The sequence below is a fragment of the Phymastichus coffea genome, unplaced genomic scaffold (assembly GCF_024137745.1).
Source record: "Phymastichus coffea isolate CEN01 unplaced genomic scaffold, Cenicafe_Pcof_1.1 PCOF00034, whole genome shotgun sequence".
Classification (NCBI taxonomy): domain Eukaryota; kingdom Metazoa; phylum Arthropoda; class Insecta; order Hymenoptera; family Eulophidae; genus Phymastichus; species Phymastichus coffea.
The window spans coordinates 732670-747911 of NW_026706845.1; the positions used below are offsets into that span (position 1 = coordinate 732670).

At 39.8% G+C, this 15242-nt stretch overlaps 1 protein-coding gene across 2 annotated transcripts in view; it reads right to left on the reverse strand.

The window, feature by feature from the left end:
- Positions 1-15242, reverse strand: part of LOC131663380 (muscle M-line assembly protein unc-89-like) — a 418894-nt gene that overhangs the window by 320227 nt on the left and 83425 nt on the right. For both annotated transcript variants that reach the window (XM_058933757.1, XM_058933756.1), the window contains exon 2: positions 12692-12900. In XM_058933757.1, the coding sequence (XP_058789740.1) occupies positions 12692-12900 (209 nt within the window). The remainder of the gene's footprint in view (positions 1-12691; positions 12901-15242) is intronic.

Sequence of the window (15242 nt, forward strand, 5' to 3'; positions counted from 1 at the left end):
CGCACACGTTAACACACTAAAACTAATAGTCGAACGCCCCACTTCAGAAACGCCACGAGCGATTCCAAGGAGATCAAATATAACTAGACATTGCGTTGTACCTCGAAAGCGAAATGGTCAACCATTCTAGGTATAGAAAGGCGAGGAAACGTAAGCAGGAGGCGACCGTTGAGAAATCAGAGCATTGCTCTAACACTCCGGCGTCAACTCAGTTTCCTTCACAACCAATCAATTCAGACGAAACCAAAGACGATTGCCCACCAGTTAAGAGGTTTAATTCGAACGCACAACAAAACCCCGAACTGAGCCAAAATCTGAGGATCATACAACTGAACCTTAACAAAAGGCAAGTAGCCAACGATGAGCTCGGAGAGATCATGACAGACAGAAATCTTGACATAAAAATAGCACTAGTGCAAAAACCATACCACTGGAATAACGTGATTTTAGTTTATGGGGAGTATCACGGCCATTCACGGAGCCGAAAAAGGCGATGTGATTCAAGCCGCGATACTATACAACCCGCACAAGGTCACAGCTACCAAGATTTCACTCCCACTATATCTGTGCACAGATAGTCAGAGCCTTTGGTGAAATTTATTTCATAAGCGTCTATTGCCAGTTCAGCCACAGCAGGAAGACCTATCTTGACAAACTAGCTAAGACTCTGAAGCTATTGAAAGGCAAAGGAGTTTTAGTTGGAATGGATGCAAACTCTAAGTCAAAGATCTGGTTTAATACACAGGATAAGAATGGAATGGTCATTGAAGAATTCATAGACCGATATGGGCTAATAGTGGACAACAGGAAGGGCCAATACGAGGGGAGAAAAGGATATCGATGTAACTTTGCATACATCAAATCTGTTAAACCTCTTAGCTAGCTGGACGGTGAAAGAATGGACCACCAGTGACCACAGGCCCATAGGGATCGAACTGGACTTTGCCTCACGACCAGCCAGACTCATACGAACTGTAGAGACAATAGAACCAAGGTTCAATATGAGAAAAGCTGATTGGGAGAAATTTGGGAGACTTTGTAAATTCGAGAAAGAGAACCTATCTGAAGTCCCTTTCGAAACCTCCAAAGACATTGACATATGTTTCAAAACTTGAAGAGGTTCTAATAAGGGCAGCAAAGGACTCTATCCCATCAACAATGAGAAGAACGCGCTCTCAACCTTGGTGGAATCCTGATTTGCGTAGTAAGAACCGAGAGATACAAAGATAACGCAAAACCGTCGCTCTGAAAGACAAGGAAGGACCGAATAGAAAGCAAAGGAAAGCCCTCCAGAGATCACTTGAAAAATTAAGTCAAATGAATTCTGAATATGCAATGGCTATTAAAATAGTCAAAAGCAAAAGCTGGCGAGATTTCTGCACTACTGAAAGCAAAAAGAATGCTTGGGCGTATCCGTACAAACGAGCATCCAATAAAGTCAAAATCTCAAAAGCGATGTGCAGGGTTAACCGTAATGGTTCTGTAACAAAAGACTGGAAAGAAACAAGCATGGCTTTACTAGAAGGACTAATGCCTGATGACGATCCAAACTACGAAAATGAAGCACATGCGGAGATTCGCAGAGATATGCGGGAGGTTCCAGTAACCGCCGACGCAACACCTTTCCTAACAAGGGAAGCTGAAATGGCCCTTAAAGCGAACGAGCTAGAGAAATCACCAGGCAAAGATAGAATAGAGTCAGAAATGCTTTTTAATGCAAAACCATTACACCAGCAACTGACTCGACTTTTCAACGCCTGTTTAAAATGCGGAGTGTTTCCCAGAAGATGGAAAAGTGGAATGCTAATCACGTTGCTCAAAGGGGTTGAGAAACCTGAGAACGAGATTAAATCATATAGACCCGTATGTCTACTCCCCATAGTTGGGAAGACACTCGAGAGGCTTATGATTCAAAGAATGTCCAACATTCTAAATAGCTCGGACTGGTCTTTGGAGGATCAATTTGGCTTCAAAGAAAATAGATACATAGAGAATGCCATTAGAAGACTATACGAAATAGGAGAAGAGGCAGAATCTGATCCGTCGATCAAGTACGTAGCCGCTATTTCACTAGACGTCTTAGGAGCATTCGATGCCTTATGGTGGCCAAGCCTACTCTCCCAATTGAAAGAAAGAAATTGCCCGAAGAATATCTACAAGTTCCTCCGGAGTTACTTTATTGATCGAGAGGTGGGCATATATGCTCACATCGAAGATAAACTAAAAACAGTAACGAACGGGTGCCCTCAGGGTTCAGTCTTTGGACCGGTAGGTTAGAATGTCATCTTTGACAAACCACTTCGGGCAATCAGGGATGCAGGATACGAAGTACCAGCCTATGCAGACAATGTACTTCCCATCATTAAGGCGAAGACACGCATTAATTTTGAAAGACAAGCCCAAGAAGTAATTGATATAATGACGAATTGGTGCAGGTCCGACAAAATGAATTTGGTAGTGGAAAAGTCAGCACTAATATGGCTAAAACGCCAACTAAGTGAGAATAGAAGCCCTATAATCAAAATTAGGAAAGACAGCATTAGAACGCCCAAAACAGTCAAGTACCTAGAAATCACGATTTCGAAGGGCTTCCGATTGGAAGAACACATTCGAAACGTGGTTCAATACTGCAGCAACACCTACTTCGAGCTAAGTAAAATAGCAAAAGCGAACTAGGGCTTAAAATTCAATTCTATGAAAAAGATATACAATGGCTTCCTACTATCGAAAGTTACATACGCCGCTGCGGGCTGGTGGCAAAGAATAAACATCAAATAGCTATCTGCCTTAGAAAGATTGCAGAGATCAGTTCTTTGCAAAACACTAAAAGCCTACAAATCGATCTCTCACGAAGTGGCGCACGTTCTTGCAGCCACCCGACCAATAGCTCTCGAGCTCGACGGGAGAGTTGCGAAGTATTGTGCCAGGAAAGGGAAATCAATAACACTGCACGGCATCCGAATAGACTCGGAGGAACTTCGATCTGGCAAACTAAAAATCTCGAAAGCCATACAACTCATCAACGATGAAATCGAAAGAGTATGGCAGGAGAGATGGCAGTTAACCACAGATGGCAGGAGAACTGCTATTTCCCAGTAATCAAGGACAGATTAAAGACGTGATGGATAAATCCCAATCACTATACAGTACAGTTCATGACTGCACACGGTGCTTTTAAGTCATACCTCCATAAAAGAGGATTATGCAAAGACCAACTGTGTAGTTGTGGAGAAATAGAAAGCGAAAGTCATATTCTCTTTAACTGCGAAGAATTAAGGGAACTAAGAAAGCCATTAATAGAGGCTGTTGAAAAGGAGGGCCACACATGGCCTTGCCCTGAAACGGCCCTAGTATCTAGCAGGAAAATCTACAAAGTCTTTGAAGACTTTACTAGAAAAATCATAGAGCCCAGGGAAGGAGCACCTATAACAAAGAAAAAGCACAGAAAAGTAGTTACTAACTACAGTAGAAAGACGCCGCCTCTTACAAGGTCCCTAACCAGACAAAACTTGCACAATGACTAAACTAATTTTTGAATTTTGAATATCTAATAAAGCTTGAATTTTGAACTATAATTTTTGTTCATTGAACTTTAGAATTAAATTCTGAAGTTCAATAATTTGAACGCTAGTTAGTATACCCGATTGAGCCTAATTTCGGAACTTGATTAGAATGAAGGGCATGACTGGCACGAATACTGAAAACTGCCTGGAGAGTCGCCTTGTCGGCTAAGCAAGACCCCACCCCTGACCCAAAGTCAACAATTATTAAATCGAAAGAGCAAACATCGGTTTTAGCGAGTCATAAAAGCCTTTCTCTAGAAAGCGAAAACTAAAATCAGGGTGACAACCGGGAAACAACTTTTTCGAATGACGGATACCACCAGCGTGAGCGGGGACGGCTGAAACGCAATAGGGAGACGTGCCACGGTACGTCGAAGCGATGGACCTGTAAGTCGTGGGTGCAATCCCTTAATACAGGTACGCAGGGTGGGATGTTTTGAACGAGCCCAGGAGGGGAGGCTTAGCTGGTTGATCGTCTTAGGAATTTCCTCTGTTTGTCCTAGCTGGGTCTCTCTTATGACATCCCAATTTGGGTTGGCCTCTGCGGGGTAGTGGTACCAGGTCAAGTAAATCTCGTAAGATTTGTATGCCGCGCGCTTCAGACGCGGTAGACGTCGGTACAACTAGAGTCTCGCCGCGCCCAAACTAAAGGTCAAGCCTTTAGTTCCGCTCTCCTTGAACGTCGAACTTTGAAAAGATCAGTACTCTTTTCTAGGAGGTCGCCGTCTTAGATTAACAAGGCTCCGACTCCCTGTGAACGTCAGGGATGTCGTAGCAAACTTGACCTCGAGATCTTCAAATTATTTGAAAGCGAAGGAGTGAAAAACAGTGAGTTATGCCAACCTTTGGCGCCCAGGGAGAGGGGTTTGATTATGCTGTGCCTCCCTCAAAACGCAAAAGTGTGAGAAACGCATACACTAACTGTAGAAATGAATAGTCATGAGTTAAGTAGTAATTAGAAATATTTATTTCACTAAATTGGTAATTAAAAAAACGGTTCGAGGTCCGTCAATCGGCGGCGTCGCCCCTGAAACAATGAAAGAAACCGGTCGGTCCTCACACAGCTCGTAAAATTGATGTCGCGCCTATTTATGAGAGCCCGTCCACCCCAAGGTTCGTACCTGTGGTATCGACCATCGCTATGCCTTGAGACAGCTGATCGTTTCGGACTCGCCTCACCCTCCCAATGGAGCGGGTAGTCAGTATGGTACGGAAATCTATGGCTCCGTCCAGAGCTCAGCTGGTCCACGAGATGGGCCACGCTCAAGGGGAGAGTCGGAGGGCTAATCCCCTAGGACTCGCAAAAGAGTATGAGGTCGGAAACATCCAAACACCCTGGCTCAGATTACTATGCTCTGTCACTTGGTGTTTACAGTATTCCGAAGCTCCTGACTTGTTCGCGGCCGACCGAGAATATGCTCGGAAGGAGAATGTTTCTTGCGCGTGAATATGCAGCCGCTTGCTGGGCGTTGGCGACGGTGCCATAGTGTCGGTATCGTCACATGTGTATTTCACCAACTCAACCGGAAATATACAATTCGGATTAGCTGTTTAGAGTTTATTTGATCTATGCGAACTCCGCTTCATTTCCACCGAATAAGTCAGATTTCCTTTCCTGCAAAACACAGGATCAATGTCGAAGATATACTTCTGTCGGCGTTTTTGAACACCAAAATGACTTACTTTTAACGGCACGTCAAACTTCAATTTTCCTCAGTATACAAGGATATAATAACATACAGACGAGAACTTGAACGACAAGTAATTAAAAATTCTCTTTCACTATCATATACTGCACCTGATAAATTTGCCATCAGCAGCAGTCGCAGTTGGGGAAATTGCATACATTATGCAGTGCCAATCTACGAAATGTCGTCTTAGGAATACTAAAAACTGTTACCACGAATTATCAGTCATTTGTAATCAAGAACAATTATTCGTAAAACCAAAAGCACACATATTACAATCATACAGAAACGTGACAGGTTGTAATCCAATACTATCAATATTACCCGCAGCATTCAAATTTAACAATGTACGGTATTTCATCTCAGTCGCTGCTTACCAACCTAATTATAATTCAATCAATGAAAAAACTGACTCGAATGAATCGAACGATCAGCATTGTTAGAAAATGTTGCAAGATGACTCAATTGTATGACAACATCTGCAAATGAAACAAGCCTACGAAATCTACTAAACAAAAATGTAATAGATTTCACTGAGTTTGTAATACAGAAAACTTGGTAAAATTTTATGAAATTTGGCACTATTTCAGCGGGATTTCTTATGATAATATTAGTTGCACAATTTCTTAACAGCATTTTAGATGTCTGCATCAATGGATACGCTTTATACAGAATTTATGGATGGAGCTCACACTTATTGGCCGCTGTATGGTCATCATTGGCTCACTTGTTCATGTATCTAATAAACCCTACGACTGATTTAGAGGCACCAAAATTCTCGCCACGAAAAGAGCGGGCGGCGTTTGATAAGCAATCTGTTCATTACAAAAGCACACCGACGAAGATCACCTTCAAGAAGGAAGATAAGAAGAAACTAAGCAAACAATTCTATATCCGAAGTCTATAAGGATACGGATATCCAAGATAAAACATATTAGATGTAATAGCTTGTATTTGTGCACAAGGAAACTGCAATCTGAATTACAAAAGATTGTATTCTAGAATAACAATATAAAATTACAACAATATTCAATCAAAAACTAAAAAAGAATTCGAAATCATAGTGACTTTGGCAAAAAGGAATTTGGCAAAAATTCGTATTTGCAGGAAACATGAAAGCACTTACAGGAAATTTTGTACTGCTAAACAAATTCTTATCAAATTCTGGTGAACATATAAAGATAAAATGCCCAATTATAAGAATGTTTGCTTATAGCAGCAGTACAATAGTGCTGAATAAATAAGTAAGCGAAATAAAACCTGATTAGTGAATAAGAATATTATAAAACTGTTGAAAATTGTAATGTATGTATTCTATATATATATTCTTATATAGTTTGTTGTTCGTAATATTTAAGTTTTGTTTACGTATCCAACCTATGTAGAGGTAACATGTTTATTTCTTTAGGCAAGTACAAATATACATGCAGCAATCTATGAACTTTGTATTTTTTAGATCAATAAATTCAAAATTCAAAAATTCAAAAATATTGCTTTTGTAGATAATTGTTTCATTATTCTTGTATTATTAGCAAATACAGGGGCTCTTTGATAATTAAGAATATTAATTATTTTTGATACTTCCTTTATTTCAATTGTTTTAATTGATCTGATATCCTGAATGTTGAAGTATTCAAATATAGTTTCTTCTACTTTTTCAGTGATTATTCTTTTTTGAGGATTTTGATGCTGTATATAGATAACACAAGCCAACAAAATTTTACAAAAGTCAAGAATCTGAAACTGGACAAAGTATACTTAATAGATTTTCATGCACTGATTCCGAATCTGATCTCAGAATTGATCCATCACTCCCAGTTTCTGATATATTCTAACCTCAAAGTGGAAAAAAGACTGTTTTTCGGTGTTTTTTAACTCTTCTCACATCGCTAATTTTCATTTTAGTCAAAAACTGGAAAAATCATTTAATAGAGCAAGTTGTCTACTTTAAAAAGCACTACCTAATTTTTTCGAATAAAATTTTTAAAGCAGAGATATCGTTCTTTTAAATAGAAAAAAAGTGTAGGATTCTTGGTGTTTGACTTGGGAGTTAGCCTATCATGGGTGTAAGGAATCTAGGGTTCTTGAGGTTTGGGTTTGATGTTAACTTGTCAGAGTGTAAAGAGTATTTATGACTTTGAATATTCGAAATTCTTGTTTCATGCATGTTTTACGTTATCGGATAACTCAGCAACTGGTGTTCATGATTTGATGCCAAAGATATTTTAAATTTTGTAACGATTGCCGAAAATCGTTTAGATTCGCGTGGGTTACTCAGCGGCTGAGCGTAACAGCCGCGATCGGTTTGAGAGAGAGAGAGAGAGAGGGCGCGTTGGGGGAAATGACCGGGAGGGGAGAGTTAGCTAGCCAGTATGACTGTGACCTTGAGTCCGGCTACATCATAGCTATTGAGTTTGAGCTGCCTACGTGCTTGATAGTTTCGAGTGAGATCCAGGGAGTTTTGGTACTTTGTCCGAGAGGGTTGAGGTGGAGGTGCACATCGCACGTCGTGTGCATAAACAACTGACGACAACAATAAGTGTGGTGAGACGGGTGTCCGCACTGTACAACGTGTGTGACACCGTCGCCGATAACCATAACTGTGAGCGGAGTGCCGAGTGCGCGCATTGTTAAACGTGTGCGACCTCGGCCCCAACGTGGTCAACCTCTGCAACTCCTGCAGCCACGCAACAGCAACAGCGGAGCAACAGACGCATAGGCTGCTCATCGACAACAAGTGTAGACGGGTACGGTTGGCCACCGTATCCCTATCAATTCCGCGGTAGGTACCCACCCCTATTTATTGTAATTAGCGTGCGATCCCGCGCAGCGTGTGCGGTGAAATTATTATAAGCGTGCGAGCGAATAGTCCGCGACGATCGCGAGATTCACTCTCTCTCTCCCCGTTTGTATTGTCATTCGAAATTGCGTGCGAAAGTCTCTAGGCAAATCCCTCCCTTATACAAGTTTTAAGTAAATAAAGTGATCCGAGATTAACACGCAACGATCTCATTGTTTTGTCTTCCCTTTGTCCGAAAGCTGTATTATTGTTTACGTTCGATTCTAACGCGCCGGTAGTTCAGCACGAACCACATAAGCAATATACGAAGCTGCTCGCCAACCGAGTTGTCGGCAGGGCCGACGGAGCGCTGTGAAGCGAGCGCGCCAGCGCCCCTAGCGGAGAGATCGAGAACCCAACTTAGGACGGTGAGAGAACTCTGCGCAGGCGTATTCCGGGACAAGGTGAGTTAGTGTGCTTACAGCACATAGATAACAAGGCGTCATTTGACCATACGCATAATTACATTCACTAGGGATTAGAGGTTAAGCGGCAGCCTGTTACAATTTATTCATTATTTAAGATTGTAAGTGGTGCCTGAATAGATTGCATTATTAACTGCAATTTGCAGATTCTATATGAATTATTAATATATTTTTATATACCTCAGATCATTTTTCATGTAGCTTATAGTACCATTGGAAACTCAAATTTTCTCTATTTCAAAGAAAAATATCTATGCTTTAAAAATTTTAATCGAAAAAATTAGGTAGTGTTTTTTAAAATTTTTGACTAAAATGGTAATTAGCGACGTAAGAAGAGTTCAAAAACAATGAAAATCAGTCTCTTTTGCACTTTTAGGTTAGATTATCTTAAAAACTGAGGGTAGAAGATCATTTCTGAATACAGATTCGGATTTAGCACATCAAATTTCTTCGCGTACACCATGTCTGGTCTCTGGATGTAAAAACTGTCGGCCTGCGTATTAAGGCTATTCCATTGGAAGTAATTTGGTGTAGTGTTTAACTATTTATTATAGTAGAGCATTTATGAATGACTTCAGAGAAGAGTAGGTTAACCGTTTGAATACTGTTTTCTATATCTTCTATATCATTAGGCCATTTCTGAGGAAGGTTATATATTATGCGTTTCTTAAAGGCGTAAAGCATAAAAGTTATGTAATCTAATGTATTTTAATCGACTAAATAATTTCGCGGAACACTTATGAAAAGTTTGCGATGATCTTAAAATATTAACTCTGTTTCTAAGATGGGAGGCAAGTTTTACAAAATATCCCTATTTCTTGTATCCGTGAAATAGTAGAGATAAAAAAAATCACGATATACAGGAAAAGTGACCAAGAAGAATAGATTTTAATCTAAAGATAAAAAACATTCTTCTTGAACCTGTAATATATCTTTTAAAAATTTTGTTTCCACTTATTAATATCAACTTAGTCTCATAAAACAATTATTTAGAACTCTAAACAAAGATGGAGAATGTTTCAAACACTTAAGAGAGAATTTCCGAACATAAATGATGCCAAATTAAAAGCAGGTGTTTTCCATTGTCCTTAAATCCGCACTGTATACAGATATGAAATAGAGATAAAATGAATTAGAGACGACTTTATCATAATAATGATCCCTAAAGGATTGGGATCATTGTTATGATAAAGTTTCATGAAGAAGTTTCAAAAAAGTTACAGAGAATTTCTTGGAAAATCAAAAAGTGATGATTACAATACATAAGTTGAAGATTTATTGAAAAACTTCAAAGAGTTAGGATGTATAATGAATTAAAAATTGCATATTCTACATTGTTATCTTGATTACTTTCTAGAAAATCTTAGAGACTATAATAAAGAACAGGGTGAACGGTTTCATTAAGATATCAAGAAAATATAATTTTAGTATTAAGGAAGATAAGATATAAATATGATGGCAAACTTTTGCTGAAAGCTAAAAAGGGAAAACGAGCTAGAAACGCAAAGGAGGAAGAGAAATCCATTGCATAGATCTTTTAAAAACAGAGGGTCCATTACAAGAGAGAAAAGCGTAAATTCTTACAATTCATTTTATCTCGAAACGTTGTTGTGAATGTAATATTGGAGTTGAAGTTTGTTCTATGTCTAGATGAAAGTATCACGGATTATTTACATAATAAATATGATTGGGGTATTCTTGGAGTAATTATACTGCTAGATATGGACTCAGCAATCCTTGAAATATAAGAAAATAATTTTTTAGACCAAGAAATTTTAATTAAAAAATTTTAAGCTGATTTCGATCTAAACTTAATGGAATCATTCAAAGCCAAGTTCGGATTCAGCGACCCTCGAAACATATAAAAATAATTGCCTAGTTTTATGAAGGCATACTTTAGTATTTTCACAATCATCATACTAATTCTAAAGATATCAAGAATCCTTGAAGTAACATTCAAAGTCGTGATAAAAAAAAATAAGAAATATTTTATTTTAACATATAATTTTCCGTTACTTCAGAATCTGCAGTGAACATTTAACTTTTTGTATAATATCCGCGTATGATCTGGAAATAACCTTGATTCAGGTCCATGATGAGATCAGACTCGAGATTCAGAATCAGCAACCCTCAAAACAATAAAATCCTAGTTATACGAGGAGTGTTCAAAAAGTAAGGTGACTTTTCAAATTTCACGGGCAACGTACTTTCGATTATCGATTTTTTTGTTTTGTTATGTTGGTACACTCTTGCCGAACATCTGTACCAAGTTTCAAGTGTATAGCATTTTTTGTTTGGTTGTGAGAGACCTAAAGGTTATAAGTGTTTTGCGTGTTCGGCGATTTCTTACTACGAAAAATATGGATCAAAGGATTTGCATCAAATTTTGTGTAAAAAATAAAATAAAGTGCTCCGAAACACTTGAAATGTTGACGGTGGCATACGGTGAAACGGTTCTGAGTAAAAAAAATGTTTACAAGTGGTACAAACTCTTCAAAGATGGCCGGGAAGATGTCAATGACGAGCCTCGCTCTGGATGCCCAAGCACGTCAACAACTGATGAAAATGTTCAAGCAGTGAAGAAAATTGTTCTGGAAAATCATCGAATCACTATCAGAGAAGTTGATGAGGATGTTGGTATATCGCTTGGCTCATGCCATGAAATTTTTTCTAACGTTTTGGGCATGAGACGTGTGTCAGCGAAGTTTGTTCCGAAATTCCTAAATTTTGACCACAAGAACCGTCGCATGAGCATCGCTCAAGAACTGTTGAATGACGTCAACGACGACCCAGATTTACTCAAAAGGGTCATAACTGGTGACGAATCATGGGTATATGGTTATGATATCGAAACCAAAGTCCAATCGTCCCAATGGAAGAGCCCAGATGACCCAAGCCCGAAAAAAGCACGCCAAGTTCGATCAAATGTCAAAGTTTTGCTCACTGTTTTCTTCGATTACCATGGCGTGGTGCATCAGGAGTTCTTACCATATGGACGTACGGTCAATAAACAGTATTATCTTGAAATTATGCGCCGTTTGCGAGAAGCAATACGAAGAAAACGCCCAGAATTGTGGAAAAACAATTCATGGCTTTTGCATCACGATAATGCTCCTGCTCACTCACCTTTGCTTGTGAGAGATTTTTTGGCCAAAAACAACACCACAATCATGCCTCAGCCACCATATTCACCGGATTTGGCCCCATGTGACTTTTTCTTGTTCCCAAAACTAAAGAGCCCTATGAAAGGACGGAGATTTGCAACGATTGAAGAGATAAAGACTGCATCGCTGGAAGAGCTCAAGGCTATACCGAAAAGTGCTTATGAGAAGTGCTTTGAGGATTGGAAAAACCGTTGGCATAAGTGTATTGTATCTGAGGGGGATTATTTTGAAGGGGATAACATAAATATTGGTAAATAAATAAATATTTTTTCTTAAAAATACAAAGTCACCTTACTTTTTGAACACACTTCGTATCTTTTAAAATGACTTTTTCCTGACTTTGACTTTCAAATGCCCTTGAACCTGACGTGCTATTGTCAAATTGACTGCTGATTTGGATTCAGCGTATCAATATACATGAGAATATATATATATATATGTGTGTGTGTGTATGTATGTATGTGTGTGCGTGTGTGTGTGTGTGTGTGTGTGTGTGTGTGTGTGTGTGTGTGTGTGTGTGTGTGTGTGTGTGTGTGCATGTATGTGTGTTTGTGTATCGTTTTTTATACAGATCCCTTTCTTTTATGTGTACCCGTGTATATATTTTTATGTGATTTTTGTTTAGTGTTGAAACATAATAATTTCAACGAAGTTAAAATTACTTCAAGTCGTAATTTCGTGGTTAAAAATAATTCTCAGAATTCAATACCATGTTAGTAAGTCTAATTTTATATTTGTATAGTTGCATGGTATATTTTATGTATTATAGATACCTGTACTTAAAAGGGTTTTATTATAATCCAAAAATATTTTAAGCGCTACATGGAAACACGAGTACACTTGACACATTTTTTTTCAATAAGGGATCGATTTTTAGTATTCGTTTCATTCGATCTCTGAATTTCATACCGTCTGAGCAACAAACATTCTGCTCAAGATTATTCGCATTTGACTCTTATGTTAGATAAGATATATATAAACAATTCATATGAAGTGAAATAAGTAGTCTTACCTTAATTTCTATATTATCTACAGGAAAAATCTTTATAGAAGGAGTTTCTTGAGGTACATAGCGATAAAACTCACGACCAGACTTATACCACTTTACTAAATATAGCGGGTCCCCTTCGGTATCAAACCAGCAATAAAGCTTCGTAGTTTCTCCTTTTTTGACTGCAGTAGGCGTTTGTATGTGAACTTCTTTCAATCCAAAAATAAATTCTATAAATATATATGTATATTTATATATGTATATACGTTATTATTATTATTATTACTATTACTAATATTACGATTACTATTATTATTATTAATGGGTGCTCTATTGTGTGGATCACACCCACAATAGAGAAACGCTAACTTCCGGCGTCCACGTCGCGCCCGCTAGAAACGTCAATATTGCGCCGATGCTCTCTGCAGCAGCGCTACGAGTATAATAGAGATGGCTAACGGAAACACTGGCTACAGCCGCCAATAATGGTAGGCAGTAAGGCTGTACACAACCACTCATCACACACTTTACCTACACCTCTGATTGACAGTCCGAAAATTCTCTGGGAGCATGAATGAAGGGCCCTATAAACGGGAATTGCCTACGAATGAGATGGAACCCTATAAACGGGTATTTTTTCTAAGCGGGTTATAAATGTGGGGGCTCTATAAACGGGCATCTCCCAAATGGCTGTGAAATCAGAGGAATGAAAGATTAGTCGATCACACACAAAGCAGAACTTTACCAGATAGTGGCGAGAGCAATCACGAGAGAGTTTAACCTAGATTTTGTGTGTGCCGACTCTGGAGGGTACAATCGTAAAACCAGTCTCGCACTCCTGAGCAGCCAGTAGTTGGAGGGGGTCGGACCTAGCTCATCCAGCATGGGAGGCTCGCCCTACACAATGGTAAAGCGCCTAATAAGCGCCAAATCTCGCTCTCTGTATTAATGCCGATTGGCGATCGGAAGGGCCCTTGCTGTAAGGAGGGGGAGGGGGAGGGGGGAGGAACGGTCGAGGCCACCGGACTCTAGGCACGCACGGTCAGGGGATCTACTCAGGAAAGATTGCAGGACCCACTATTCCTGATAATTAGTTTTAACCACTAACACATAAAACACATAGTAGAATGAAGGAGATGAAAATGAGATGAAAGGTAAAGAAAATTTTGCAGGTACTAGAGTGCCGCCTGTGCCCATCGACTCAGGAGAGTCACGGAGAGTCACAAGAGCTGCCCGGCTCCCCCGTGACACCAGTAGGAAACCTGGCTAGTGAACGAGTAATTACGACAGGAAAAAGGACAGAGTCGACGTCGCCAGAATCCTGGGACGCTGTGGAGAGTAAGATGCGAGAGCAACTGCTCACCATACACAGTGTCCTAGGACAAATGACGGAGAAGACGAACGTCCAAAGAAACGTGAGTCGCGTGATTACGAACGGTATGGTTGAGATATATGAGGCTGTAGAAGTTTGTATGTATGAACTGAAGCGAATGCGACAGATAAGATAAAAGACGAACGTAACGAAAAAACGTGCAAATGCAATGGAGGAAATTCCAGGACATAAAAGGGGACGGCTAAAACAGACCCGGAGTTGTCCGAGGACTGGGCCATCGTCGTAAAAAAGAAAAAGAAAAGAAACAAGAAAAAGATCGACAACGAGACGGTACAAAAGACGACAAACGGACACAAAAGCCGAGGATCGGAGTGTCCCAACCTGAAAACCAGGCGCGGGACCATTCTGATCAAGCCGGCGGAAGGCCAACTGTATGTCGATGTCTTGCGAACTATCAGACAGAAGATAGACCCCAAGACAGAGAAGGTAGACGTTCGAAAGATTAGAAAAACCAAGGACGGTGCTGTATTGATGTGGCTGGAAAAGTCGCAAGGACAGGACTTCCAAAGGACACTTCAGAAAGTATTACGACAGACTGCGACAGTAAAAGACTTAACTTCCATGGTGACGCTGGAGTTTGCTGACTTGGACTACGTCACGACGGTACAGGACATCGCGAACGCGATGAATCGTGAACTAAATACGGACTCGGAACGGAAAGTGCATCTCTTTGCGTCAAACGCAAACGGGAATGCGCGAGCCGTTTGCGAGTTCGACACGACGGAAGCAACGAGACTGTTAAGCAAAGAATGCATTAAAATAGGATGGATGAATTGTCGAGTTAGACACAGCATTCATCTTCAAAGATGCTTCAACTGCCTCGGGTACGGACATACACGGTAAGAATGAAAAGGGCCGAACAGAAAGAACTGCTGCATGAAATGCGGACAGACGGGTCACGTGAGCAAGGAGTGTAAAAACACTTCTGACTGCTTCCTCTGTAAAGGGATAGAAGGACAGAACCTGGCCCACGTGCCTGGATCAGGCGGGTGCGCCGTATACAAAGCAGCACTGATGGAACTGAAGACGAAACAGAAAAAATAACCTTGACAATACTACAATGCAATGTGAACAGAAGTAGCGTAGCACACATGCTCCTCCTTCAAATTGCGATGAATAGATATAATAATTAAAATTTTAATTAGAATTGCTTTTTTAACTTTATTAGAACGTAAAGTT